Below are 23,559 nucleotides of genomic sequence, written 5' to 3' on the forward strand. Positions count from 1 at the left end.
AGAGAAGCATTTGGCTCAGGACTCTGGCGAGTTCAGGGCAAGATTCTCGGTGCTAAAATGAAAGGGAGAGCTGGGGGATTGGGTAGTTGATTAGGATTTGTGGGAGAAGAGAAACATTTGGCTCACAAGGCTTCAGGGCAAGTTACCTGATGCAGAAATGAAAAGGAGAGCTGGGGGCCAGGGCACCTGACTCCAAGGAGCAAAGCTGAGTTGATTTGGGAGACAGGATGGCCAGGGATTGAGAGGGAGGGAGAACTGGAGAACACCCCCATCTCTCCCCTCTCCTTTCCAGATTCTTTTCTCAGCGCTGACTTTCTCTTTCTCCCTCTTTCCAGTGGTTACAGTTGACCATGTTTGCATGAAGTGGATGGAGCAGGCTTCCACCTCTCTCTGCACTGACCCCGGTCCCCTCTTCTGTCTGCCACATGACCCCAGCTTCAAGTGCCTTCTCAGGAGAGATGGGAAGCTGCCCTTCCTCCTGCCTCCCTCCCCTCTGAGCTGCCACGGATATCCTCCACTAGATAGGAGCACGCCTTCCTCACTTGTGCCTAAGACACAGACCTGGTAGGCCCTCCGGAAGGTGGGGAAGGAGTCCCATGGACCCCAGCCTTGAGTCTACTCAATCCTTCAGCATGGAAGCCAGGAATGCTGCTTGATCCTGTGCCAACCTTGGGACAGGGGTCACAGGGCAAGCTGGGACGGTCCCCGCCAGAGGCCACTGCCCACATAGCCCTCTTCACTGACCTGCCCACCTGATGCCCACCGGAAATTGAGGCTGGCTTCTATTATTGCTTCCAAGAAACCCCTCAGAGTATGGGCCAGAAGACCCCTGCCCTGGACTGTGGATGGACACTCACCTGCCCCTAGACTGGCCTTCCTTTTGATCTTACACCCTCCCCACTGATTCGCTTTGCCCATCCCCTCCCGGCCTGGTCCTTTGAGGAGTCCCTGTGCTCCGTTCCTGGAAACCATCGGGACCTTCACATTGAGAAAGCCACATGGCCCCACTTTGGGGTGACCGCCAGCCCCTGCCTCACTTGGGCCCTGATTGGCTCTCTGAAGGCTGCTGCATATCCTGGGAGGGCCAACCTCTTTTTTGTTCCTGCTAGTTTTTTTTATACTTGGTGATTGTATGGGGATCTCTTTAGGGACTGGGTTTATGGTTGTGGGGCCATCTGAGGAGATATACCTAGGCTAAAGGTGGTAGATGTTTTCTTGTAGAACCCAACCAACCATTCTCATGCCAAAGAACCCCAAATAAAACAGAAAAAACCTCGAGTCCTCTCTCCTGCCAGAGTTTATTGTGGTTTGCCTATGAGAAAAACACCCACTTGTTGCTTCATAACACCCGAGAAGCATGTGTTAAGCACCTACTGTTTACCAGGCACTATATTACAGAGAAAAACTTGAACCAGCTCCTATTCTTCCATTCTGCTTCAGTACACAGATAAAACAAGACAATGTATTCAAATTAATTTGGGTACGGTGGTGAATCTGGTCTGGCTTCTTGTAGGAAGTGACCCCTGGGTTCTGCTCTCGAACAAGCTAGGGATCCTTCCTGGTGGAGGTGAGCAGGGGAAAGCACGCCAAGTGAGGAGCAAACCTTGTTGACCTTAAGGTGAAATATCACATACAAGGACTGCAAATAAGCTCAATTGGCAGGACAGTCAAGTAGTGCTTGGGGAAGTGCTTGTGTAAGTTCACTTATAGCCAGAAGGACTGTTTTTTTTTGTTTGTTTTGTTTTGTTTTGTTTTGTTTTTCCTGAGGCAATGGGGGTTAAGTGACTTGCCCAGGGTCACACAGCCAGGAAGTATTAAGTAAAACTTTCGTTTTAACTCCAAACAGGAGTTTTCTTTTACGCTTGAAGCCATAAGGACCACTGGGACTTTTTGAGCAGGGGAACAAGGAGACCAGCTCTGTGCTTTAGGAATATGTTTGGAGAATGGTTTGGTGAGGGAATAAGCTGGAGGAACAGTCAGGAGGAAGGAAACAGTATATAAATAGGCAAATCACTCTTATTTGCCTTAATTTCCTCATCTGTAAGATGAGCTGGAGAAGGAAATGATAAACGACTCCAATATCTTTGCCAAGAAAACCCTTTGTAGGTCACGAAGAGTCGGACATGGTTAAAAAATGATTTAATTTGGAGAGTGGTTTGATGAGGGGAGATCCTGGAGGATCCGTTAGCCAATTGCAGGGACTGGAGCTAAAATGAAGAACATTGGGCAGGGGGGAGGTGGGGAGTGGCGCTGCCCTCCCCAAGGAGGGAAAAAGGGCCAAGATGGTGCTGAGATGGTATCCGGGATGACCAGAAGGGCAGACGAAGGACATTAGTAGAACTGCCCAATGTGGGATGGGCTTCCTCTGGAGGGGGTAGGCTCTCCTTCCCGGAAAGCTGCTGGCACTTGGGATCCTAGAAAGGCAATTCCTTTTAGATCTGGCTAGGCTAGGGGGACTTTGAGGTTCCGTCCAGCTGTTGAGATGCTGGGACTCTAGGAGGGGATTATGGGAAAGGGGATCTGGCTCTGGGGAAGGAAAGAAGCTTGTCCATCAGCCTCTAGCCTGGGGCCATCTTCCAAGGGCTGGCTGCCTAGGAAGGAAGATGGGATATGGCTGGAGAGCCAGGGTAGCAAAGCCAGCTGCCCTGGGCCATCTGTGCGGCCAGAGGAGCACAGAGTTAGGGCCTGACTTGGGACTGGGGGAATGGGCTTTCTTGGGCCTTTTTCTCACCCATACCCAGCTCGGCTCCTCCCTGGGATTGTTGCTCTCTCTTCTGTGTCAAAGGTGTCCTCTGGGGCCTCCAACTTTGGGCTGTACACGCAGTCCCTTTGCTCCAGTTCCCAGCAGCCTCCACCCCATTTGCAGGCCTGAATGTGCTGGCCCTCCCAGGCGGTCCCTGACACCCAAGCCTCCAGCTGGCACATCCCTGATCCCCCCCAGGGTTTCCTTGGGTACAGCTACTTCTTTCATGCCATGTTCTGGGTGAAGGAGGCTGCCCTGGCACCTACTCACACACCTGCTGCTTACATAAGTTCTGTCCGTCCCTCCTGGGGCCCAGTGGTTTGTACCGAGATAAGCACTCCCCTATTTTGTGAGCCATTAACGCTCTGGAAACTAGGCTTATCTCAGGGCACGGAGACCACAGGCTTATCACGGAGCACAGAGACCGCAGGGAGCATGGCCCTGACGACCAATTTAAATAGATAGGACCTACAATTTTGAAAGTGACCCCTGTTCTAGGATCCGTTCACCCAACATGACATATATCCTAGGGATTCTGTTCTTGTAGGGCCTTTAGGCTTTCTGGCGGGCTCACAACTAGGGTAGGGTGACTGGGCCTTTGACCCAGGGTACCAACATGGGGATTGTTTCCTACAATCAAAAGGAAGCCATTCTCCTACCTCACAGTTCTCTATTGTCTGTCTCATTATACGACTCTGTTCCTTCCCTCGGTTTCTGACCCTTCAGGCCCTGCCAGTTCCATGGTGCCCCAATGCATGGGAGGCAATTATACTCCCCATTGGACTATCCCTTGCATCTCCTGTACCCCGCAATTCAGTTTGTTCCAGATGAAAGTATTCCGGCTTCTGGACAGGGTCTATACGAGTGATTTGAGGGAGCTCCAGAGAATGGCATTTCACTGCAAAGATCTCTGATCTTGAGTCTTTTTTTGGGGGGTGGAAAGAAGACTTTTTTTTTTTTTTATTATACCTTGCAATGGAGTCTTTGCTGAAGACTCAAAAGAGTTGATATCAGTGACCGCTGCTTTCTAGCTCTATGATCTTGGAGGGTGGGGTTGGGGGGGTCCATCTCTCAGCCTCAGTTTCCATATTGGTCAAATATGGACAATGATCCCCATAGCGCCTACCCTCCATTCAAGGCTCCTGGGCAGACCAGCTGAGATCCTGGATGAACTTCGAGGTCCTAGAAGCATCTTTAGGATTAGTATCTGGCAGGGAGCAGCAGATGCCAACTTTGGTCCACCCTTGTCTTGAGTCTTGAGTCCCCCCGTGGTCATTGAAGGATTCTGGGCACAGAGTGAGGCACTCAGCCCATTTTATAGATGAGGCAAGGGGAGGCCCGAAAACAAAAACAGCTTGTCTCACAACGGAATCGGGCACTGAGAACTGAATTCTGGGTCTTTTAGTGGTTGGAGTCTTCTGAACAGGAAGGTGGAAGCCAAAGTTTTTCCTTCCAGCCCATTCTAAGGCTGATCTGGAGAGGGAAAACTAGGCTTGTGAGTAAGAATGTTTCCTCATCAACCTTGTGAGGGAGCTGACACAATTATCCCCATTTTCCAGATGAGATTGAGCTTCGATAGGTTGACATCTCAGTATAGAGACGGTCTACAACTCCAGCTCCTAGCTTCCTGTGCCAGGCTCGGAGGGGAGGGTGGCGGGGAGGGTGAGCCAATTTGAGCTTGTTGGTCCCGTATATGGTCTAGGAGTCTGGAGAGCAGCCTGTGTTATGGAAAGAGTTGGAGGAGCTGGATGCAGATCTCTGCCCTCCTGTCCCCTCTCCTCAGTCTCTTATCTCTCTTTCTCTCCTCTCTCTGTCTCTGTCTCTCTTTGTCTTTGTCTCTGTCTGTCTGTCTCTCCTCTCCCTGTCTCTCTCTCTTTCTCCTCTCCCTGCCTCTCTCCTGCCCTTCTTTTTCTCTCTCCGTTGTCCCTCCTCTCTCTCTGTCTCTGTCTCTCTCTCCTTTCCCTGTCTCTCTCCCTCCCTTCTTTTTCTCTCTCCTTTGTCCCTCCTCTCTCTCTGTCTCTGTCTCTCTGTCTCTACCTCTTTCTGTTTCTCTCTGTCTCTCTCTCTCTCTCTCTGTCTCTCTGTCTCTCTCTCTCTCTCTCTCTCTCTCTCTCTCTCTCTCTCTCTCTCTCTCTTTGTTTCTGTCTCTGTTTCTCCGTCTCTCTCTCTCTCTCTCTCTCTCTCTTTGTTTCTGTCTGTCTCTGTCTTTCTCTGTCTCTGTCTGTCTCTTTCTCCTCTCCCTGCCTCTCTCCCTCCCTTCTTTTTCTCTCTCCATTGTCCCTCCTCTCTCTCTGTCTCTGTCTGTTTCTCTCTCTCTCTCTCTGTCTGTCTTTTCTCCCTCTCTCTCTGTCTGTCTATCTCTGTCTCTCTGTCTCTGTCTGTCTGTCTCTCCTCTCTCTCTCTCTCTCTCTCTCTCTCTCTCTCTCTCTCTCTCTCTCTCTCTCTGTCTCTCTGTCTCTGTCTCTTTGTCTCTGTCTGTCTGTCTCTCCTCTCCCTGTCTCTCTCTCTCTTCCTTCTTTTTCTCTTTCCTTTGTCCCTCCTCTCTGTCTGTCTCTCCCTCCTCGCTGGGTCTCAGTTTCCCCATCTGTAAAATGAAGACATTGGATGAGGTCCTTCCCAGCTCTGCCTGAAAAGCCTGCCCTCGCAGATGGGGTGGAGGCAGGAGGGAGGTTGGGTGCCAGCAGACCCTGGGCCTGGGATGGACATCCGAGGCTCCCCATGAGGTGTAATCAGAGTCTCCTGAGCAGGCCCTAATCCTCGGGGCTGTTTCCTCCCTCTGTCCCTGCCCCGGGGACTCCCTTACATAACGCCTGCCAAAGGCTGGTTGGCTGCTGGCACCCACGGGCCGCTGTCCGGGCTTTGCCGCCATGGCCTTCACCGAGCTGCTGGACACCCTGGGTGGGGTGGGCCGCTTCCAGATGCTGTACACGGCCCTGCTCCTGTTCCCCTGCTCCCTCCTAGCTTGCCACAATTTCCTCCAGAACTTCACTGCCGCCGTGCCCCCGCACCACTGCCGGGGCCACGCCAACGAGACCGGAGGCGCCAACGCCACAGAGGAGGGCTGGTGGCGGGCGTCCATCCCTGCAGACCAGCACCAGAGGCCGGAGTCCTGCCTGCGCTTTGTCCAGCCTCAGTGGGAGCTGCTGGACCCCAACGCCACAGTCGGCGACGTGGCCACCGAGGGCTGTGAGGACGGGTGGACCTACGACCACAGCGTTTTCCCCTCCACCATTGTGACCGAGGTGAGGTCAGCGCTCAGGCCTGGGCCTTGGAGGCTGGGGAGGCCGGGAGGCTGCAGCTCACAGTCTCTTCTTTCCTGGTAGTGGGATCTGGTGTGCGATTCAAGGCCCAAGAGGGACCTGGCTCAGACAATCTACATGGCGGGAGTGCTGGTGGGGGCGGCTGTGTTTGGCAGTGTGGCAGACAGGTGGGCCGCCCGCGCCCCTCATCCTCGCCCTCCCTCTTCCCTGACTCTCCTCTGTGGAGGTCCCTTCCTCAGCACCGGAGGCCATTCTGTCTGTCTGTTGTTCTTTTTACTTTGTCTCTGTTTCTCCCTCCTTTCTCTTTCTCTCTCCTTTGTCCCTCCTCTTTTCTCTCTCTTTCTCTCTTTCCCTTTCTCCCTCCTCCTCTCCTCTTCTTTTTCTTCCTCTTCCTTTTTTCTTCTTTCTTCTTTCTCCTTCTTCCTTCTTTCGCCTTCCTTCTTTCTTCTTCTCACTGTCTCTGTCCCTCTCCTTTCTCTGTCTCTTCTCTCTATCTCTCTCTTCTGTCCTTTCTCATTCTCTCTCCCTGTCTCTCTCCCTCCCTTCTTTTTCTCTATCCTTTGTCCTTCCTTCTCTCTCTCTCTCTCTCTCTCTCTCTCTCTCTCTCTCTCTCTCTCTCCCCCTCCTTTCTCATTCTCTCTCCCTCCTTTCTCTTTCTCTCTCCTTTGTCCCTCCTCTTTTCTCTCTCTTTCTCTCTTTCCCTTTCTCCCTCCTCCTCTCCTCTTCTTCTTCCTCTTCCTTTTTTCTTCTTTCTTCTTTCTCCTTCTTCCTTCTTTCGCCTTCCTTCTTTCTTCTTCTCACTGTCTCTGTCCCTCTCCTTTCTCTGTCTCTTCTCTCTATCTCTCTCTTCTGTCCTTTCTCATTCTCTCTCCCTGTCTCTTTCCCTCCCTTCTTTTTCTCTATCCTTTGTCCTTCCTTCTCTCTCTCTCTCTCTCTCTCTCTCTCTCTCTCTCTCTCTCTCTCTCTCCCCCTCCTTTCTCATTCTCTCTCCCTCCCTTCTTTTTCTCTATCCTTTGTCCTTCTCTCTCTCTCTCTCTCTTTCTCCCTCCTTTCTCCTTCACTCTCCTTTGTCTCTCTTTCTCTCCTTCTGTCTTTCTTTCCCTCCTCTCTCCTTTGTCTCTCCTCTTTTCTCTCTCTCTCTCTCTCTTTCTCTCTCCTTTGTCTCTCTTTCTCTCTTTCCCTTTCTCCCTCCTTTCTCCTTCACTCTCCTTTGTCTCTCCTTCTCGGACTCTGTCTCTTCCCCTTTGAACCCTTCTTGGCTGCTCTCTGTTGTGTCTGCTTAGAGGCTTGAGCCTGCATGTCAGTGTAGGAAGCCCCAGCGGCCATGTGCTCTAACTTGTATGTGAACCCCCATTTACCAACCCCTGACAGCAGGTCATCCATTGGTGTTCCCACGAGGGCCTCGGTTCAGGGCATCTGCCGGAGAATCAGAGTCACATAGTCAGGGGACCCGGGAGTTGGCAGGGGCCTCGGGGGCCCCTGAGATGGCCCATCCCTGAGGAGGAGTCACTGCTAGGATGCACCCTACAAGAGGCTGGGTGAGCTTCCATCCTCAGTGACTCCAGGGGGGCAGAAATGCTCTCCTTTACTTATTGCCTCCCAGAGTGCACCCATAACCCCTCCATGTCCGTATTTAACCCTTCCATGTCTGTATTAATTCTTATTATCAGTGAAAACTGTACTAATAGACACAAAGTTTATCTTTAAAATGACTTTTAATCTTCTTTTAAGAGCATCCTGTGGGAGGGCTCTGGCCAAGTCATGGCCCCAACTGTAAATGAGTTACAGACTTAGTGGAGAGATTCTCCACACTGGGAGTTACCACACTCATGAGGCTGGGGTAGGGGTGGGGGGTGGGCAGCCAGAGCCCCTTGCCCCCACGCCACCGACCGGTGCCCATCCTGCCTCTGGACAGCCGGGCCAGTCCCTGACTGTGTCCTCCCCTCCCCCTGGCTCAGGTGGGGCCGGAAGGCTCCCCTTATGTGCTCCTACCTGCAGCTTGCCGTGGCCGGGGCCTGCACGGCCTACTTCGGCTCCTTCGTGGTCTACTGTGTGTTTCGTTTTCTGACGGGCATGACCTTCTCTGGAATCATTCTCAACTCCCTTTCTCTGGGTGAGTCTTGGGAGACAGTGAGCCGACCCCGCTGGGGGAGGCGCGAAGGGGAGATAGGGCAGCTTTTATGCTTTCACTGGGGGCCGGGATGGGGGGCCAAGGTGGGGAAGGTCGGATGCGTTTGCCAGGCGTGGATCTGCCTTCCCACCCCTTCGTCTCCCAGGAGCACACGGTAGAAGACACTTGTCCAAGAGTAGTGAGAGGCAGAGCTCAGCTCCAGGCTCCCTCCATTACCTCAGCCTAGTCTGGGCGGGGGGTGCCGACAGGACCGGTTTCTCCTCCCTGGGACCAGGGGGGTGATGTCCACCCGGCTGGGGGGGGTGCGTGCTGGACCTCGTCCTCCCCACTCAAGTGTTCCAAGTTAATCCTTTTTCCTGGCCAGCTTCAGGGGAGCTCTGGCGGGTGGCTCGGCCCCGAGGCTGGGCTGTGACTGATGGGAAGGACAGGTTCAGTCTCATCCGGGCCACTCCGTCTCCTGTTACAGATTAGAGGCTCACTCTGGGGAAAGCGCTTGACCTTGAGAAAGGTTCATGGCAAGGCAGGGGGATATGGGAGCCTCAGGCTCCATTTAAGGGTCTTGGTCCTGGAAAGGGGAAGAAAAGAGGGTCTGAGCAGTGGGGTCATTCATTCATCATTCAGAGGTAGCAGCTGCAATCTGAGAATGAGAATCATGGAATCTTACGGCTGGAAGGAAGCGGGAGTCCAGTCTCTTCCCATTCAGTAGAGGCATCTCTTCTACCTTCTAAATCCAGCCTCTACTTAAACAGAGGCAGTGTGGTCCAGCAGAAAGAGCATAAGGTCTGCAGGTTCAAAACCACCTCGGTTAACCGCGGTCCGCCTCAGTTTCCTCATCTGTAAATAGGAGGGCCTCGGACTAGATGACTTCTAAGGGCCTTCCTCTGGCCAGGAGTGTGCTGATAAATGTTTAACAACTGGTTTTCGGAGGGGAAAAAGGACACAAGACACACTTTCATGTTTAATTACAATGTTAGTTTTCTAAGTCTAGACAGTCAGCATCCTGGTTTGTAGTGCTTGCACAGGGAAAATTTAACACTCTGCTCCCTGGCATAGGATCCTCCGACCCCAGTGGAGGGGAGTTTGCCTCCTCCATTGTCAGAGGGGTCTCATTGCTTTTTAATGTTGAGCTGCCTTTTTCCTTGTACCCATTGCTCTGACTCTTCCCTCTGGTGCTCTTCGGGATCAGTCTGGGCAAGCCGGTGCTTTGAGATTCAGTGTTTGTTGACATGAGTCGAGATGGAGGCTTGATGGAACGGTACAAGGGCAGACGGAGCTTGATGGAACCTCGGGGTGGCCAGGAACTGGGCGGGGTGGGGGCGACTTTCTGAACGGCAGTTCAGGACTTTACATTTGCTCTGTGTCTCGGCCCGTCGCCGGCTCGGCGGCATTGGGCGCGTCCAGTGAACGCCCACTGGCGCGTCTCGCCTCTGCTTCTCCCCAGTTGTGGAGTGGATGCCCACCCAAGGGCGCACGGTGGCTGGAGCCCTGCTGGGTTATGCCTTCACCCTGGGCCAGATCCTGCTGGCAGGAGTTGCCTACTTGGTCCGGTCTTGGCGATGGCTGCAGTTCGCCGTCTCTGCCCCCTTCTTGGTCATCTTCCTGTACTCTTGGTACGTCGGAGGGGAGGGTTGGGGGGTGGACACGCTCTGCGTGGGTGGGGGTGCCGCCAGCAGGCACAAAGCCCTTGGCTGGCTCACTGCCCAGTGCAGGGATCCTCACCCTCCCGCCCGTCTCCTCGGCTCCCAGGGTCACCCGTGGTGGGCAGAACAGTCCCCAGCAGAGAATTTGGACACTCTGCCAGCCCGGCCCCGCGATCTGAGTTGGGAACGATGCCCTAAGGAGCGCGGTGCTCTCTCAGAGCGGGGAGAATGGGTAGAGCGGGGACTTAGCAGGACGAGAAGGGCAAGGCAGGGCGCTGAGGAAGCTGGTCCTGGCGTGGGCCAAAGGGAAGCTTCAGAAGGCGGCTCTGCTGTTTTACCCAGAATGCTTAGAGTTTGTGGGCAGCTGACGGGCTGACTGAATGAAGGAAGGGCTCGTTCCCAAGTTGGCCAGTTCCTCAGGCTTCAGTTTGTCCCGCCTCCTACCTAACATCGGTCTGGGTTCTAGACTCTGCGTCTAGGTGACGGGTTATTGGGTGGATGGTCCTGGCAGGGAATTGAGGGGCCAGTTGGTTAAGGTCCAGTTTTATGCATCAGAAACCAGCACCTGCCTGAGGGGTACGAGGCCAATCTCAGCTTTTACTTCCTGGGTCCCCTGGTTAGCGCAGCTTGGCTTTCTGAGCCCCAAGTTTGACCAGGAGCTCCCTGCCTCTAACCTGGGGAAGCTCCCCATCTTCCCAAGAGTCTTTGAGCTCTCTCATTCTCCACGTGACTTAGAAAATGCTCCAGATGACAGCCAGATAGTGATCAGCGCTTCATCTGTCAGCTCCCTGCCTCCCTCCTCCCCTCCTCCCCCTCCCCCGCCCCATCCCCAACCCCGGATCTCTGGGTTCTGCTCCACTGCGACTGGAAACCTCTCCTCCTGGCTGTTTTTGCCTCCCCCACCCCTCCCAGCTACATCTAACCCTTAACCCGAGAGGCTATTTGATCCACTCTTATTTTACAGCTGGGGAAACTGAGGCCCAGAGAGAGGAAGTGATTTGCTTAAGTAATAAGGTAGAAAGTGATGGATTTAAACTAGGCAGCCATATTTGCAGCTAGAACAGCAGGGACTTAGCAAGTATCTAGCACATAGTGGGGCCTTTAATAAATGCTCCTGGACGGCTTGCTTGCTTGCTACTTTCCCCAGGGGCAGAATTTGTGACCAAAAAAGAGAGGAGGGTGGCTGGTATCAGAAGCACTGCCCACTAAAGCCTCCTGTTGCCAGTCTGGACTCTGTCATGTCCCCTTATCTAGGTGGCTGCCTGAGTCCTCCCGCTGGCTCCTCCTCCACGGAAAGTCCCATCTAGCCATCCAGAACCTGCGCAAAGTGGCCAGGCTAAATGGAAAAAGGGAGGAAGGGCAGCGACTCACTAAGGAGGTAACAGGAGGGAAGGACTGGGCATCCGTGCCAGGAGAGCACGGGGGCCGTTGTTATGTTCCTTGGGGGCTGCTCTCTGTAACTGAAGGCCTGGGAGAAGCGGGGGGAGGCTCCGGTGACTGGTCCTGGCTCCGGTTCCCCCCGGGCAGACGCGGCTGACTTGGGACAATTAATTGAGTGTCTCAGGGCTCAGAAAATAAGTCCCCTCCCCGGTTCCACTCAGATTTTAAGATGTAATCATCAGGAAGGATCAGGAAGTCAGTATCTGGGAAAGTCTCTGGAGGCGGTAGAGAGAGAGAGGCCCAGGGTCATTCAGTGCTGATGTGAATTCAGCTGGATCTTTGAAGCTGGTTGGAGTCACCCGTCCATGGCCAAAGTCTCCTTGTAGCCCATGAGGCAGGCGCCAACCTGGCCTCCGAGAAGAGGTCACTTGGAGGCTGATCGATCACTGGGGGATGAGAAAGGTAGCATGAAAAAAATGGTTCTTAGGACAGAAGACCTGAGTTCCATTTCTGCCTCTATGACACTGTACTCTGTTGGATCGTTTATAAAGAAAAGGGTTGGATTTGATGGCCAATGAGGTTACTTTCAGATTTAGATCTGGGGTTAGCTGAGTGCACGTCTGTTCTCCTCCACAGTGGGAGAGGTGGGGGGTGGGGGGAAAGGGATAGAGGGGGGAAAAGGGGAGGGAGGCTTGGCTTTAAAGCAGAGACAGCTGGGATGTTTCGATGAGACACCGGCCGATTTTTCTCAATGGTTTCGCCTCCCCCAGGTGGTGAGTACCTACATGCAGAGTGAGTCTTCAGTGGGTCGGCCCTCCAGTTCTGTCCTGGACCTCTTTCGGACCCCAGCCATTCGTAAGGTCACTTGCTGCCTCATGGTTGTCTGGTAGGTGGTGGGATCCATCCTTGAGCGTCTTTGACCCACCCTTGGGATGGGGGTGGTGGTCTTTTCCCTAATCCTTTGGTGCTGGAGGGACAATCTGGCGTCCACTGAATAGAGATGCTGGGAAATCCTGCGGTGAGGGAGTGAACCTGTAGACAAACAGCTGCTTGCAGGGGCAAACTGCTGCCAAATTGGAAAATCACCAGGTAGAGGACTGACCTGACAGGATAACACTTGAGTTTTCCTCCACTGAGGTTCCTGAAGCTATGGAATAGCCCTTGAATGAGCCTGAATGGAGGCAAGGGGGGATATATATGCCAGTTCTTGATATGTCCTATAGCGGGAGACAGTTGTGGCCCAGAAATTAAAAATGGCGGCCAATCCATGGGCCTTTGCCAGGAGAGTGATTCTGTGCTACACTTCATAGGCTCCCATATTCCAGCGTAGTCGTTATACTTGAGGCCCTTTGTGGAAAGATCAGTTGCCCTGTGTGATTCCCCCCTTTCTCTATCTCCAATCACCCTCCGACTGGATCCACACCGATTTTGTAGCATAACCTCAATTGGGCCCTCACTTTGGCGAGGCAATCTTTTCTAGCTCCCTAATTGACTCAAAATCCCACTTAGCATAATGGAACAAAAAAAGATGGCCAGAGTCAATGACTTGCAGAGGAGGAAGGTGGGAAAAGACTGGAACATAGGAGGGGGTCATTTGGGAAGGAACTTGAACGCCAAACAAGCAATTTATATTTGATCCTGGGGGGAAGGGAATAGGGAGCCATTGGGGCTTATTGAATGGAGGGTGACACAATCAGAAGATTAATTTAATAGCTGAGCGGAAGAGAGACGAGGAGGGCTATTGCAATAGGACAAATGTGAGGTGAGGAGGGCAGCAGCAGCATCAGGGAGAGAACGGGGAATATTTAGGACAGGGGTCCTCAAACTACAGCCCCCGGGGCCAGATGTGGCAGCTGAGGACATTTCTCCCCCTCCCCCAGGGCTATGAAGTTTCTTTATTTAAAGGCCCACAAAACAAAGTTTTTGTTTTTACTATAGTCCGGCCTCCAACAGTCTGAGGGACAGTGAACTGGCCCCATAGTTAAAAAGTTTGAGGACCCCTGATTTAGGAGATGGTGCAGAGGTGAAATTCAGAGGCCTCGGTGACACCTTGGAAGTGGGGGGGTAAGAGATGCAGGAATGAATCTCTTGGAAGTGGGGGGGGGAGTGAGAGATCCAGGAATAGTCCTAGATCATGAGCCTGAGAGATTGGGAGGACGGTGGTACCTTCTACAGCCAATGGGAAGGTGTGGGGGGCAATAAGATAATAACTTCTGTTCTGTGTACTTCCCACTATTCCATGCTGTCTTAAGTCTTCTTGTTTCCACTGTCTAATCACATCTCGCATAATTCTAGACTTAAAAGTCTGATAAAACACAGTAACTTCATCAATACCAGTGTTATAGAGCTAAACGGGGCTGTAACTAGGATGGGGTCACTAGGATCTTGTCCACGGCACCAAAATTTGAAGAGTGAATGCCGATAGCCCTTGTCTGTTTTGACAGGTAGAGATAGCTGAATGGGGCATTTTATTAGCAAAATTATTTAATCAAAATAGGTGCTTCATGTCCATGAGCTTCTCCATGGGCAGCCTGTCCTCGTTCCTCCTGCTGCCCTCCACCTGCTTGGTCACACACAGCCTCATCACAATGGCCTTGCAGTGTCTTGGGGTTCCATCTACAAGGCCCGATGCCTTTCTAGCTCCGACTGACCAGAATCTCAGTATCTCAGAGCATAAGGAACCTACTTCAGTATCGATGCAGGCAATCAAGCCACAATCATTTATGAAGCACCTACTGTATACAGGGCAGTAGGAATGTAAAACAACTCTGAGATAGCCCCTGCTCTCAAGGAACTTCCAGGCTAGCCCGGGGAGAGTTGTGCAGATCTCTTTCCAGGATAGCTGCAAGGACTCGGGGCATGTGGAGGACGCTTCAGCACCATGGTTCTGTGGCCTCTGGAGACTTCCAGAGAGGGAAAGCTCAGCCCTTCCTCAGGCAGCCTCCACCTTCCCCTCTGGGATGGCATTCACTTCTAGAAAATTTTTTGTGGAATCAAGGCTAGACCGGACTCTGGCCAACTCCCCTCCTCCCTGATCGTTCTCAGTTAGAGCAAAGCGGGGGCTGGAAGAATCAGCCAGCATTTATTAAGAACCCACTAAAGGCTAGAGATTGGAGATACAGAAAGAAGAAAGACATTTCCTGTCCTCAAGGAGCTTACATTCCCAGACTGCAGCGTATAACGCATGGAAAGCAGTGGCTGATGGGAAGGGAATGGAAGGCAGTTATGGGCAGCTGCTTGGAAAGGGGGAAACTGAGGCATCAAGGGGTTAGCACTAATAATGAAGCTGGGAAGTGGGCCGAGGGGACTTGGGGCTAAGCCGAGGATTCGCTGTCGTCCTCAGGTTCTCCAATTCCTTGGCTTACTACGGCCTGGCCATGGACCTCCAGAAGTTTGGGCTCAGCATTTACCTGGTCCAGGTGATGTTCGGGGTCATTGACATCCCGGCCATGCTGGTCTCCACCACCACCATGATTTACGTGGGGCGCCGGGCCACCGTGGCTTCGTTCCTCATCCTGGCCGGATTCATGGTGATCGCCAACATGTTTGTCCCAGAAGGTGAGTCATAGAAGCCGTGACCCCTTCCCTCCTCAGCTTGCAAAGCACCTCATGTCCATGATTGCATCTGAGCCTCACAAGGACCCAGGTGGGGTGGGGGCGGCAGTGATTTAGGCCCCTTTTTCAGAGAATTCAAAGGGAAAAGAGAAGCTTGGGAGATGTTGATCTAAGCAACATCTGGAGACAGGTGTTAATGATGCAAGGATCTGTGACTCACACCTAATGGTGGGGAGGAAGAGGGAGAGAGAAAGAGGGAGGGTGCTTTGCAAGCTGAGACAGAGAGAGCGACAGAGAGAGACAGAGACAGAGAGAGAGACACACACAGAGACAGAGACAGAGAGACAGAGAGACACAGAAAGAGAGAGAGAGAGACAGACGACAGAGAGACAGAGAGACAGAGAGACAGAGAGAGACAGAGAGACACACACAGAAAGAGACAGAGAGAGAGAAACAGAGGAAGATCTGTATTTCTGTGTAGATAAGTCCTAAGACAGTCACACAGTAAGAAAACTCAAATATACAAAGTAACATACTACAGAGGAAAGAAAACTGGTGTGTGAGTCAGAGACATGGGTTCAAATTTTGTCTCCCCCACTCTACCTAAGTTCCTGTCATTTCTCAGTGCCTTGGGAGACTAGAAAACCCCTAAGTTTCTTCTAGCTCTAGATCTTGGTTCTCAAGAGTATATTACAGGGATTTGTGATCTCCTCGATGGTGATCCATCCCTGCCCAGCTTTTAGCTGGGTTTTAACTTTGGGGCGGGGGGTTGGAAAGTAGACCCTTCCATCAAACAGCAGTTGACTTTACTTTCGATATTGTTCAGTCACTTTAGTCATGTCCAACTCTTCGTGACCCTATTTGGGGTTTTCTTGGCAAAGATATTGGAGTGGTTTGCCATTTCCTTCTCCAGTTCATTTTACAGATGAGGAAACTGAGGCAGCCAGGATGAAGTGACTTGTTGAGGCTAGTAAGTGTTTGAGGTCAGATTTGAATTCAGATCTACCCGACTCCAGGCCCAGCGCTCAACCCACTGAATCATCTCGCTGCCCTGTTTGAGCAGTGGAAAAAGAAGGTGGGGCTGAATTATTATGGAGAGCCTTGAATGCCAGTCAGAAGTGTGGTGGGCAATTGTAAGAAGCTAGGTTTTTGGGAAGGGCAATGCTAGGATGAAAGTGCCGTGTTTGGGAGATTGATCGGCCAGAAGTGTGTGGAAGGGCTTGTGGGAAGAAGCTTCAGTGACTCCCTCGTGTCTCTAAGATAAATTCCACTCTCCCCTGTCTGGCTCTGAAAGTCCTTCCTGGTCTGGCTCTGGCCCGATATCACACTTCTCCCACACTCTCCTCTCCAACCAAGGTGGCTTGTTTGCTATCCCCAATAAATGGTATTAATCTCCCATCTCTAGACTCTAGGGATGGTATGGGCAGAAAATGGAGGTGGAGGCTATTTCGGGGCCCTTGGTGGATCTGGGACCATTGTGGCCCATCGGCCCAGTATCCCCCTTTCTGGGGACTGATGTGGCTCATTGGCTCGGCACCTCCCTTTTCTGGAGACCAACGTGGCCCATCAGCCCAGCATCCCCCCTTTTCAGGGACTGATGTGGCTTGTCGGCCCAGCATCTCCCCTTTCCTGGGGACTGACACAGCCCATCGGCCTGGCACCCCCTCCCCCTTTCCTGGCTGCTGCTCATGGCTTTCCTTTTCTGCGTTCTTCCACAGACATGCAAACCCTGAGAACGGCCCAGGCGGCCCTGGGGAAGGGCTGTCTGGCCAGCTCCTTCATCTCCGTGTACCTCTTTGCAGGGGAGCTGTACCCGACGCAGGTCAGGTAGGCAGCAGGAGGGGCTGCTGGCTCATGGGGAGATGCCCACGAACGTGTCCTGGAAGGGGGCTGGGGTCCTAGGACCATCTGCCTTCCCCAGACCCAAATCTTTCCTGATCAGAATTCAGTCCAACAAATATGTCGCCGTGGCCTCCATCTGCTATTAAGCACTGGGGATACGAAGGGAAGATGACACTTCCTGTTGTCGGGGCTCTTGCATCCCACTGGGCGCAATGCGGGATCGTTTGAGGTGGGAGAAACCATCAGTCCGTGGGAAGGAAAATTAGGAAGGGGGAAGTAGCGCCTGAGCTGAGCCTTGAAGGGAGAGAAAGATGCTGAGAGATGAGGAAAGAGGAACAAAGGCTTTCCAGGCAGAGGCAATGACGTGAACAAAGGCCTGTGAACAAATTTGGGGACGAAGGTCCAGTTTGGCTGGAACCCAGAGTATGATGAAAAGGTAAGTGGGAATCAGGCTGAATCAGAGCAAAGGTTTTGAACTTAACTCTGGCGACAAGGAGGAACAGCTAAAGTTTTTCAAAAAGGGGAGAGATGGGCTAGAAGGGGATGACCTTGCACTGGCGTGAGTGAGGATGGAATGGAACAGAGACAGGGACACTGATTAGAACAGTCAGGTGGTGCCTTAGTGCAAAGAGCGTCAAGTTTGGAGTCAGGAACACTCATCGTCTTCTTGAGTTCCGAGCTGTCCTCAGACAAGTCATTTAACTCATTTGCCTCAGTTTCCTCATCTGCAAAATGAGCTTGAAGAGGAAACGGCAAACCACTCTAGTATCTTTGTTAAGAAAACCCCAAATGAGCCCATGAAAAGTTGGACACAACTGAACGACAGCCACGCAGTCATGCAGTTGACAGGTGCTGCCGCCTTAGCTGGGACGGTGGCCCCGGGGGTGGACAGAAGGGAAAGGAATCAGGAGATCTTGTAGTGGAGAATAACCAGACTGAGCCTGGGGTCCCCAGTCCCCCACACCTGGGATGCCCCACCTCTTTTCCACTACTAAAGCCTCCCCTCACTCCCAAGTGACCTCCCTTTTACATTGTGTAGAGGCATGGCACAGCACGCAGAGAGCCAGACTTGGAATCGGGAAGCCCTGAGTTCAAATCCACCTTTACGCTTCCTGGCTGGGTGACCCTGCACCTTTCTTTTTACTTCACCTTTCTGAGTTTGAGTAACAACTCTCTAAGATCAAGTTACAAAGAAGGGCCCTCACCTTCATTAACAGAGGGAGTTTCTGCCCCCCAGAGCGTGCCATACAAAGGAGATTCCAGGTCCAGGAATAAGCTGGCTCCTTTGGAGAGCTTTCCTGTTTTCTTACCTGTAAAGAGATACATTCTGATTTCATTTTGCCTTTGTCAAACACCCAACACTAAGCACATAGTAGGTGCTTCATGAACGCTTGCTGGCTGATTGGTTGTTGTTACCAATGGACAGACAGAGACAGAGAGAGACAGAGAGGGAGAGACAGACAGAAAGAGCCAGAGAGCTACAGAGAGAAACAGAGACAGACAGAGAGACAGAGGAGAGACATACAGAGACAGAAAGAAATATAGAGAGAGAGAGACAGAAAGTCAGAGAGAGAGAGAGAGAGAGAGGCAGAGAAAGAGACACACAGAGACAGACAGACAGAAAGAGAGGGAGAGACAGAGAGAGAAACAGAGAGATAGAAACAGAAAGACAGAGAGAGAGAGAGAGAGAGAGAGAGAGAGAGAGAGAGAGAGAGAGAAAGGAGAAGGAGATGATGATGATGATGATGATAATGATCTAGGACAGAGCTTGGGGGAGACATGGATGGTCTAGAAAAGACAAGTGAGAAGGAGTTATTAGACAGAAGATAATAGCACAGAAACCAAGGGAGAAGAAGGTAAAAGGTTCCTGATAAGTTCCGAGAGGGCAGTTTCTTTAGAGCAATAGAGGATGGGCCTCTAACCCGGGCAGCGAGACAGAGGCTTTCCCCAAGGCACTGACAATTTAGAGAGGGCACTGCCAGCAACTTGTCTTTGAGTAGCTTCCATATAACTGAATTGAATAATAGCAAGAGAGGAGTAGAGACCTGGCTGGTGGGGATGGCAGGGTGTGAATGGGATGGAGCCCAGAGCGTATTTAATGTGATCAACTATAGAGTCAAGGCTATAAAGGGGACCAGAGGAAGGTGAAAGATGAAGAGGGTGGGACAGAAGGGAAGGGGAGGACAAAAGACAGGATTAGGAGAGTATGGCGGAGGCAGAGCTGGGAGAATGGGAGAGTGTGATGGAGGGAAATCTCAGAGTTCGGGTCACTAGCTGAATAGAGTAAGGACGCAGGCTGTGGAAGCTGAGGAGGCCATAGTATTGAAAGGACCATAGACAAGAACTCCAAAATCACTGATGATGAAGGCAGAGGCTGGGACGGAGAGAGATTCCCTGAACTTCAGAAAGGAGAGGCTGGCCCTGGGTGCTTGTTGGCGATCCCAGCAAGGACCCTGTCCAAGGGACATGAAGGGATGGAGTGGTTTCAGTGGTGGTCTAGAGGCACAGGTGGTGAAGGAGGCCTTTGACCCAGAGCCTCTACTCCCGGTCAGTGGCCTTTTTCCCTCAATGGAGACCATCTCTCAAGCTTAAACCTGTCACTTTTTTTGCCCTGCTCTCTTCATTTCCTTCTCGAGGGTCTCAGGACCTGCTTCAAACCTTGCAGACCTCCAACTCCACCACTTGGCTGCTAACCCATTGACTTTGCTCCGTCAGGCAGATGGGCATGGGCTTCGTCTCCGTGAATGCCCGCTTGGGTGGCATGGCGGCCCCGTTGGTCTCCATGTTGGGAGAGTACCATCCCGTCTTGCCCCCCGTAATCTTTGGGGCTACCGCCATCTTCGCCGGGGTGGCAGTCTGCTTCCTCATGGAGACCCGCAACTTGCCCTTGGTGGAGACCATCGAAGCAATGGAGAGAAGGTGAGCCTGGGGTCACAGGTTCTTCTGTATGACCCTTCCCCCACCCCCCTGCCCAGGATTAGTATCTCATATTAAACCACCAAGGAAACTTGTTCCATAACAAATTTCAGAGCAGAATATTCCTCTATGCCCCAAGTCCTCCCTCAAGACTTTGTCCATTCTTCACGTTTCCTCATTTTGTTGCAGTAGCTGTGTCCCCCTGCCTTGCTCTGCTTCTTTGGTTTTGCAGACTTTATCCTTTACATCTGGGGATGTAGAGGAAAGAAAGCTGGCCTCCGAGTTCAAGTCCCGCCTCAGATACGCACTGGCTGTGTGGCCCTGGGCAAGTCCCTTGAATTATCTGTGTTCTAGAAACTTTCTAAGATGAGACATTGAAGAAAAGGTCCATAGAACATAGCAGATCCTGTGCTGGGTACTAGCAATTTAGCCAAAAATGTCCTACCTGTCTTCAGGGGTCAGCTAGGTGGTGCAGGGCACCAGTTCTGGAGTCATGAGGATATGAATTCAAATTCAACCTGATACTAGTTTTATGATCTTAAGCGCGTCATTTAGCCCCGATTGCCTCAAAACAAACAAACAAACAAATGAAAAATGGAGGCAGCATTTTTCAATAGGGTCTATCCAATAGAACTAATAATACATATACATAAAAATGCAAAATAAAAAGCAGGTGATTTTTTGGGTGAGGCAGGCCAAACTAGGTGCTCAGGGTAAATTGGGAGGGGCCTGGATAAGGAGGGATTATTCATCTACACTGGTATGGTCACTGTGTATATTTTCCTCCTGGTTGAACAGTCTTAGTTCAGTATCAGTTCACAAAAATCTTCCCAAATTTCTCTGAATTTCCAATATTTGTGTTTCGTAGGAATTCCATTCTATTCCATCCCGATAAAAATAATCCTTTATTAAGCACTTACTCTACTCCAGGCACTGTGCTAAGTGCTGCTGTTTGTCCTTTGTGGGACCGGGGATTTCTGGGAGGTGATACCATGACAAGTGAATTGGGTTTAAGTGAGGAAGGGCTGTGCGAGGTCACGTGCCTCACTTTCCCCTCCAGATCCTTCCGAGTCCAGTATCCTAATATAGATCAGGATGCCTGGAGGTGGCTCCTAAAGGCTAAGGAGAAAAAGAAAGGTGAAAGGTGTTTGTTGTTCTCAAGGAGCTGACCATCTAATGGGGGTAGGCAGGAGAGACAACGTGTGGACAAGATGAATGTGAGGAGACAGAAAATGCTCCGAGAGGGGCGTTAGTAGCTAAGTTCTTGGAGAAAAGCCTCCTGGAACAGATTTGAGCTTTGAAAGAAAGCCGGGAAACAGAGCCTGAGGAGAGGGGGCAGAGCATCCAATCTTGTGGGAGAGCCAGAAGAAAGGAGGGAGATGGAGTGTTGTGTTCCACAACTTGCCACTTATATAGATAAATCCAGGACAGTGTGGAAAACAGAGGCCCCTGAGCCAGAGCGGGGCTTTCTGTCACCTTGTTCGGCCTTGGGAAAGGTGGACTGAAGGGATAGGGCAGAGTGTAGCCTGGGAGGTGGACGCATCCTATCTGCCACCCCCTCCCCAAATAGCTATCCCATTGGTAAGCTAGAGGGCATCCATGACAAGAGACCCCAAGTCCATCCATATGAGGATTAGTGGAAGGACCTGGGTTGAAGGAGGTTCTGTCTGGGTAAGAGTGCTCTCAAGGAAGATGGGAGAACCGTGTTGTAGGGGGATCTGCCTGCCTTAGAAGGGGTCAGGGGATGTCTGCCAGTCAGCTAAGGTAGGCTTAAGGTCAGGAAGCATTCCCTACCATGTAGCCCAGCAGTGGAAGGAGCCTCTTTGGGAAGTAGAGGGATGCTCTCTAGCAGGAGGTCTTTCACCCAAGGCTGGACAACCACCAGTTGAGGATATTGGACTTAGAGTCAGGAAGAGTGGAGTTCGGGTCCAATTTCAGATGCTTACTTAGCTGTGTGATGCTGGGCAAGTCATTGAACTATTTGCCTCAGTTTCCTTTCTGATAAAATGGGGATGATAATAGTACTTACCTTTTATGTTATGGGAATCAATGAGATCATATTTTTTTAAATAGCTTTAAATTTTTCCAAATACATACAAAGATAGTTTTCAACATTCACCTTTGCAAAACCTTGTGTTCCAAATTTTTCTCCCTTCCTCCTCCCATCCCTTCCTATAGACAGCAAGCCATCCAATATCAGCTCAACAAGTACAATTCTTCTAAACGTATTTCCATATTCGTGTTGCACAAGAAAAAATGAGATCATATTTTATTTATTTATTTTTCCTTTTTTTTAATATATAGCTTTTTATTTACAAGTTATATGCATGGGTAATTTTTCAGCATTGACAATGGCCAAACCTTTTGTTCCAATTTTCCCTCTCCTTCCCCCCACCTCCTCCCCCAGATGGCAGGATGACCAATACATGTTAAATATGTTAAAGTATAAATTAAATACAATATAAGTATACATGACCAAACCGTTATTTTGCTGTACAAAAAGAATCGGACTCTGAAATAGTGTCCAATTAGCCTGTGAATCAAAAATGCAGGTGGACAAAAATAAAGGGATTGGGAATTCTATGTAGTGATTCATAGTCATCTCCCAGAGTTCTTTTCACTGGGTGTAGCTGGTTCAGTTCATTACTGCTCTATTGGAGTTGATTTGGTTCATCTCATTGCTGGAGATGGCCACGTCCATCAGAATTGATGAGATCATATTTTAAAAGTGCTTCCCAGCCTTGAAGTGCTGCACCAATGCTAGCAATTATTCATTATATGATCTTTGTGGAGTCTCGTTGAGGCATTAGTTGGACTCCACGGCCAGTGCTTTGAGGTTCTCTCATTCTGTGTCCCCTTCTCTCTACCCTTTGCTCTCATTAGGGCCAAAGGATGCCTTTCCCAGAAGGTTACAGAAGAAAAGAGTGAAGAAATAAGTCTACAGCCCATAGGGGTTTCCTCTCACATCAAAGAAACCGTCTAAACTGGAGGGAGTTCTTGGGAAGGCCCTGCTTGTTTGTGGCAAGAAGTTCTGGGTATGTGTGTGTGGGGGGGGGGAGCAGGCTGCTCTGGGGGAGATCCTTTGGAGAAAGAGCCAGAGCCTTGGCCCTGAACTTGGTGCTGGGGCCACGGGGGAGGGCGTGAAGCCATCTTCCTCGATTATTTCCCAGATGTTCATCAAAATTTCCAATGTGAATTGAATTAAATTGATCTTCAAAGTTGTCTGTGTATGTATCTGTTTACATTCCCGTGGCCTCTGCGTCCCAGGGCTACAGGCACAGGAAAATCCAGCAGGAGATAATCCATCCCTAGATGGCAAATAGTCCAATATATATTAAACATGGTAGAAATCTATGCTAAATCCAATAGATGCATCCATATTTCTACAATTATCTTACTGCCCAAGAAAAATCAAATCAAACCAGTTAAAAAAGAGAGAAGCAAAATAAAATTGGAATTGCTTGGAAGCCAAGCAACCAATCATCAATTGCCAATGAAAATGTGTAGTAATATCAGGGGGAAAGTGTTTCTCCAGGCGTGCCCAAGGTCAGATGCCCAGTAGAATCCCTCCAAGACCTCTTAGGGGACTGGGACCTTTCCTGGCTGATGTCATATGATTCCTGCTTCCAGTTCCATGACAGCAGTTTATATCTCTATAGCATTTTGGGTTTCCAAGGCAATTTCAGCCCGGCAACTTTGAACTGGGAGTAGAGAGACATGTCAGAAAATCCCAGCTCCCCCCCTTACCTTCTGTGTCACTTGGGCAAGTTTTTTTCTTTTAACTGTTTGCAGTTTCCTAATTTGTAAGGTGAGAGGTCCCTTCCAGCCCTGGGACAATCATCACCTCAGCTGAGAGCATTATCAAGTAGTTGGGGGGGAGGGAGGGAGAGGAAATTTAATCATTTTATTAACGAGGCCAACAGGTTATTCAAAAAATGGTCGTTTGGCCATTTCTTTTAGAACAAAGAAACACATTATCAAGGGTTTCTTGAGACTTATGAGGGGAGACAATGTGAAAGGAAAAAATGGAAAAATGGATGACAACAGGGCTGGACAAAAATCAACGAGGATAATCCCTTTTGATAATATTGA

General features: G+C 50.8%; 2 protein-coding genes across 4 annotated transcripts in view; both read left to right on the forward strand.

The window, feature by feature from the left end:
* Window positions 1–1,278, forward strand: part of CAPN1 (calpain 1) — a 31,865-nt gene extending 30,587 nt beyond the window's left edge. For all 3 annotated transcript variants that reach the window (XM_051967032.1, XM_051967033.1, XM_051967034.1), the window contains one exon: window positions 336–1,278. In XM_051967032.1, coding sequence (XP_051822992.1) covers window positions 336–362 — 27 coding nt within the window. In that variant the 3' untranslated portion in view covers window positions 363–1,278. The remainder of the gene's footprint in view (window positions 1–335) is intronic.
* A 3,948-nt stretch (window positions 1,279–5,226) lies between these two features.
* On the forward strand, window positions 5,227–23,252 carry LOC127540793 (solute carrier family 22 member 20-like). Its single transcript, XM_051965655.1, has 10 exons — window positions 5,227–5,985; window positions 6,067–6,170; window positions 7,962–8,116; window positions 9,576–9,744; window positions 11,029–11,152; window positions 11,925–12,040; window positions 14,498–14,712; window positions 16,428–16,536; window positions 19,267–19,470; window positions 22,351–23,252. The coding sequence occupies exons 1-10, from the start codon at window positions 5,611–5,613 to the stop codon at window positions 22,448–22,450; spliced, it is 1,671 nt and encodes a 556-aa protein (XP_051821615.1). The 5' UTR covers window positions 5,227–5,610; the 3' UTR covers window positions 22,451–23,252.
* Window positions 23,253–23,559: the final 307 nt, after the last annotated feature.

The sequence above is a fragment of the Antechinus flavipes genome, chromosome 6, assembly GCF_016432865.1.
Source record: "Antechinus flavipes isolate AdamAnt ecotype Samford, QLD, Australia chromosome 6, AdamAnt_v2, whole genome shotgun sequence".
NCBI lineage: Eukaryota > Metazoa > Chordata > Mammalia > Dasyuromorphia > Dasyuridae > Antechinus > Antechinus flavipes.